Source organism: Paralichthys olivaceus, chromosome 15 (genome assembly GCF_024713975.1).
Source record: "Paralichthys olivaceus isolate ysfri-2021 chromosome 15, ASM2471397v2, whole genome shotgun sequence".
Classification (NCBI taxonomy): Eukaryota; Metazoa; Chordata; class Actinopteri; order Pleuronectiformes; family Paralichthyidae; genus Paralichthys; species Paralichthys olivaceus.
In genome coordinates, this window is record NC_091107.1 from 4,303,314 (window position 1) to 4,309,313 (window position 6,000).

Consider the following 6,000-nt stretch of genomic DNA (forward strand, 5'->3'; position numbering starts at 1 on the left):
AAATCCAAGTGTATTGGGCCTGTAGAATGTGTTTAAAGGTCCGTCATTTGATTATATAAAGGATACATAAAAATCATGTGTGTACAACCTCAATATTTATATCAGCTGTCTCTCCAGGCTCCTACGATGACTAATAAAGTGATTTTTATTTATAAAATCAAGAGTGTCGCTTAATTAAATGCTTTAAAAATCAGTGTGCACAGGGCAGCTGAATTATGTGAATATCACAAGATAGTCAGTATTAGCTAATGTTAAATATGTAACTGTACGATTTGTAGTTTTCTGCCGCCAGTGGATTCTCCATTCAGAGTTATGCTGACAATATGAAGCAATATGGGATTATGGGAGTCTTCTCCTCCATTTCCATTATTGGACTCAGCCTCTCCTGGTTATTATTCGTTCAGTGCTGAAGGTTTGGGAGGTTTTTAGTGGGAGCTAAATTCTCCTCCTCTCCAAAACGAACATGATTAAATTCAGTAAAAACACTGAATAAAGCAGCTTCATGTTAAAAATCTATGATTCTCCAAAATGTTTTCTCAAGTTGTTTCTCTGATAACTTAACATCCATCAAAAGTGTATCGTGAAGTTAAACTGGATAAAAAGAAAAATCTGACACAAAACAGAGACATGTGAAGAGGATTTGACAACTGAGCAAATTGAATGGATCATTACCTTGATTAACACATTTCTCTCGTTGGAATAGTGCTGATTACATTTGTTGCCGTGCAAATAAAAAAACAAACGAAAAAAACTTTTCATTCAAATTGTGAGACTGGTTTGTATTGATATTATGTCTGAACGACCATTGTCTGGTGTTTTGAAGATTTGAAAACTGTTTTTTCTTTTCACATTTACTGCATCTCTTTGTTTTGTTCTCATTTATAAAAAAAACAATCTCAGTAATTGTTATTGATCAAACAAATAAAAATGAAGCAAAATCCGATTATACATTTTCAGAAACAGTGACAGCCTATCAACAAAGAAAACTAAAGTCCACCTTGAGCAGGACTGAAATATGTAAAATCAAATATATTTCAGCCCAGCCCATGCAAACACACACACACACACACACACACACACACACACACTCAACCTGTAGAAACAACATCTGTCCCTGAACCAAACAGAATTAAAATTGGTGTAAAATGTGATGATGGGATTTTCATATGAAGCGCAGAACAAAGACAGAAGAACGTACATGACCACTACATGCAAACATGTATAACATGCACGTACATGCACATCACCCTACAGTGTGAGCAGGTAACTGATATAATGCGGCAGCGGCTTTGTTCCCCACCTCCTCCATGTTTAACAGCACTTCACAGTCTCCTCAGTGTCGACAGACAAAAGGCCAGTAGCTGTTTGCAGTGTTACAGCTTTTGCAGGAGCTACTGAGCAGATTGACCTTAACTTTCTTTGTTCCTTGTCTTCTTCAAAGTACCTGCACAGAAAAGGGAAACTGTGTAAAAGTGCGAAATCTTCCTGGGATGTAGCTGAGCACCATGTATTATGTATGCCTCCGCCGTGCCGCAGCCTGAAACTTGGCTCGGTTTGACTCAGTATGCAACTGAAAGGCTCTGGCCTTTGTTCTGCTTTTTTATTCCGAGCAACAATATTTAAACTGGACTTCAAAGGAATCCTGATCACCCTGGATCAACCGAACACATATAAAGAAAATATTTACTGAAAATGAACTCTTTTGAACTCCATAAAGGGTTTTGCCAGTTTTCTTTCTATCGCTTTCCAAAGTTCGTCTTTGTCATTGAAGTTTTGAAGAATTTCCAAACTTTGCTGTCATGTTGGATTATGCTGAGTCAAGATATAAATGCCACAGACTCCGAAAAACAATAGTTCTACCGAAGAACCATAAAACTACGTAAACAATATGGTTCTTGCAAAGTAATCGATCCATACGACGGTTTGTGTTTTGATTTCAGAACCTGAAACGAGTGGCCGAGGTGTGGATGGACGAATACGCAGAATACGTCTATCAACGCCGGCCCGAGTACCGCCACCTGTCGGCAGGAGACATGACGGCGCAGAAGGATCTGAGGAACCGGCTCAACTGCAAGAACTTCAAGTGGTTCATGAGCGAGGTGGCGTGGGACCTGCCCAAACACTACCCACCGGTGGAGCCCCCTGCTGCTGCGTGGGGGGAGGTAAGAGCTTTAATTTTAATTGTGACATATATCTAGAATGGTTTGATCCTGTTTGGTTAATGGGACAACCAATAAATCATTTGACCACAAATGACCAGAGGTCGTAAAGGAAAGTGAACAAAAAACTTTTTCAAATGAATTTGAAGTCAGTAGGTCGTGTTGTTTATGCACTGATTGACCAACTAAGACTGGATATGCATCTGTCTTCTTGACTCCACGTATTTCCACGTGTCTTTCTTTAGATACGAAACGTGGGGAGCGATATGTGTATGGAAATCAAACACTTTGTGTCGGGGAGCCCCATCCGCCTGGAGAGCTGCGTGAAAAGTCGTGGAGAGGTGGGCTGGAGTCACGGACAGGTCAGAGTTCAGAGAGTCTTTACACTAACACAGCTTTCTGCTCACGTTGCTTGGCTGCAGCTCTACACTGCAAATATTGCACATGACGGAACCACAACACGAGGATTTCAAAGTAAAGATGCTTATTGTTTTGGCCGTGGAGCAATTATTTTAATGGACTGATCATCGGGAGCCAAAGTGGTTCAGTTTGTTCAGTGGTTCCATTCTACTGGCAGCAGTTGATCCACCACTTTGGCTCAGAGTGTAATATTTCAATAAATATTACTTTTGTCACCATTAAAATGTATAACAGATTTTTACGACCCCGAGATGATGAAGCCCGTTACATTTTTTTAACGATGCCCTCACTTTTGGCCATTTTCCCTTCAGTTTAATTTCTAAAACCAATAACCAAATTCCCGTACAGCTTCAGAGGTACTTTGATAAAACTCTGAAGTGATGTAAATGTGGATATTGACTCTTGCATTTGAATTTTTAATCCAAAGCTTGAAATCCGTCTTGTTTCCAGATGTATGTCAGCATTTTGACCTTAGTATGTTGGCACGCTAACAAGCTAGCATCAGTATCAAATGCAAACATTTCCTGATATCTCCCGTACAGGTGTTAACATTTGGTTGGAGGGAGGATATTCGAGTGGGCGACCCCATGCACACCAGGAAGGTTTGCTTTGACGCAGTCTCCCACAACAGCCCCGTCACCCTGTACGACTGTCACGGCATGAAGGGCAACCAGCTGTGGCGCTACAGGAAGGTACGACACGCGAAAGTGACTTGCTGTCAAATTGTATGTAGTTTTTGAAGGTCGAATTATTTTATAACTGAATATTAAAGTTGGGTTTTTTTAGATTTAAAGACATTTTCAAATTTGCCCTTTGTATAATTATATATATATGAAAAAACTTCTAAAGGTCAAGGCTGGGAATCAGAAAACTAATCCCTTCATGAGTGTGACTCACGAAACATATTTTATTAACGCTTCATCTTTTAAGATTTTGAGTTTCAGTGAAAAAGTACTTTAGAAACTGGTTTCCAGCAGGTTTCCTGATGTCCCACACTGTACAACAAACTTACACAGAGACAAAAATAGGCAGCAAACAATTAAGTCAAACAAAAGATTGCTCATGGACAAAGGCTAATCAATAAATCAAATTTAATAAGAAATTATTCAGAATTTAACAGTACAGCAAAACGGAAAACATTGGTTTCCTCTTACTGGGACACAAATTCACCCGACAGGCTGAAGATATGAATTTAATCCAAGCAAATGTTCAAAGTAGTTCCACGTATATGGAGGAAATACATGTCAAATCAATCAGTTACTACACGTAACCAGTTTTCCTTTATTTCTGCCTTTCCTCCAGGATAAAAGTCTGTATCATCCCGTCAGTAACAGCTGCATCGACAGCAGCCCGAGCGAGCGGCGAGTCTTCATGAACTCGTGCGACCCGTCCTCGCAGAGCCAGCAGTGGCTGTTCGAGAGAACCAACGCCACCGTGCTGGAGCATTTCAACCAGGACACGAACTGAGGGCACTGAGCAGTGAGATGAAGCATCTTCTACAGAAAAAGAACCTTGGAGCAATGAGCTGCTTTGACCACGTGAGTAAAACTATGATAACTTTTGTTCACACCAAAAACAACAATAAACAGATTATTATAACAACATGTTCTCCAAAACTCCAAAACCATATCCATCATTGTCCAAAAGTATTAAATCAGTCCCACATGTACCATCCTGCTGTAATAAATACTTCCTAAAAACTACATTGTCAAGGTTTTTGACAGTTTTCCTCAGTTTTTCTTGTTGTATATATTTTTGAGGTTTACTTCTTCTCCAATGGACACAGACAGATTAGTTCATAGGAAAGTCTTCATCAACCAATTGAGAGACTGACTGTTGGAAATTATCTTTTATATCCACACATTATTTTGAAATGTCCCAACAACACACTGTCTGATCCAAGAATTTGTCCTTGTTCCAGACGAGAACAGAAGCTACGAAATGAAAAGATGCTGCTTTAGAAACATTCCCTGTGGTGGAGCAGTGATCCGGTGCACCGGCTCGGAGCTCAGAGAGCCGCTCGGACCACACACATCCAGAATCCAATAATACAGCGTGAGCTTGCTGTGGGGATGGAGGTAAGAGAAAGAGACACTTGGCTGAGCACTGATGCCACCAATCTGTTACCGTCTAAAGTTAATTTACTGAAGAACATTGTAAAAAATAACTATTCTGTTCTTCTGCAGGACGGGAGAGAAGCTCAGTGAATCCCGACCGTCCTGTGGAAACACTGTGGAATTTACAAACCTTTGCAAAGACGCTCCTTTCTTTCATTGCTGGTTTGAATCTGCCAGACACAGACTCTTCTGGATTAAATGGATGATATCGTCGTTTGCCTTTTTTCTATTTTTGCCTTAAAAATTCAACCGTGGGATTTTCCTGCACCTTGTTTTCACTCGTGGCTTCAGGAGACTTTTGGAAAGACATTACTCTGTGGAAACTGAGGAAGGAATTCATCTTTCTGTGCAGCCTGACTTTTTTTCAGAGGAACAATCTTGTACAGACTCATTTTGAAATTGAAAATATTTTTCTACTGTCTAATAAAGCAACAAAATGACATAAGTGCCAATGATGTTTTCTTCTTTCTGAGGTTTTACAAAAAGCACACTGATGCAAAATAATGATGTAGATTCCTTAGAGGCCTGACACTTTAATCTACATGAATATTTTCTACAAACTTCTCACATTAAACGCAGAATATCCAGGATCTGGGCCAGATCCAGCAAATCACCTCCCTAAAGATATTCTTTTGATTGAGAAAATGCAGATTATTATCCAGATCAGCACTGAATTTATTGTGTTGTCATACATATTAATATTCCACAAATACCTGATAAGATCTCTGCACTATTTTTTGAGAATTTTTAAAAGATTGCCAGTCCCACCAAGTTTCAAGGCAATTGGCTGCTCAGTTATAATTGTTTGTGTAAACCTGTTAAAATCTTGTTCTCGTCCACTGCAGGTGTATCTGTTCATTGGTTGGTGTAACAACTCATGGATATATTACTTTGATATTTTGCACAGACAATGAAAAATTGAGAAACACTATAATATACCTACTCCCAACAGTTCTTCTGAAATCTTAATTCCACTAGATCCAGATTTGAATAAGGTCCACACCCTTTTATAATCAAGATCCATGAATTATTCTCTGAAAAATCAACACAAATGTTGAATAAAGTAGAAAATATATCCTTCCAAGAGTCATCACACAAAGTTTCCTGATAATCTATCCTGTAACAAGAAACAGAAATCAAAACATATCATCAACACAATTCAGGTTTGAGAACTGCACCTAGTGGGAGGTCACACCCTGATCATTTTATAAAGACTTTATAAACACAACTTTATAAAGAGGTATGATTATGAACATTTGCAAAATTCATAAAGACAGAGTCAGCAGAGTTGAAGGTGGCGGTCC

At 39.2% G+C, this 6,000-nt stretch overlaps 1 protein-coding gene across 1 annotated transcript in view; it reads left to right on the forward strand.

Annotated features, from left to right (window-relative positions):
* Positions 1-5,148, forward strand: part of LOC109635767 (polypeptide N-acetylgalactosaminyltransferase 10-like) — a 44,450-nt gene extending 39,302 nt beyond the window's left edge. The window contains exons 9-14 of the mRNA XM_020097135.2: positions 1,941-2,162; positions 2,405-2,521; positions 3,122-3,271; positions 3,882-4,117; positions 4,501-4,657; positions 4,766-5,148. Coding sequence (XP_019952694.2) covers positions 1,941-2,162; positions 2,405-2,521; positions 3,122-3,271; positions 3,882-4,046 — 654 coding nt within the window. The 3' untranslated portion in view covers positions 4,047-4,117; positions 4,501-4,657; positions 4,766-5,148. The remainder of the gene's footprint in view (positions 1-1,940; positions 2,163-2,404; positions 2,522-3,121; positions 3,272-3,881; positions 4,118-4,500; positions 4,658-4,765) is intronic.
* The last annotated feature ends 852 nt before the right edge of the window (positions 5,149-6,000 follow it).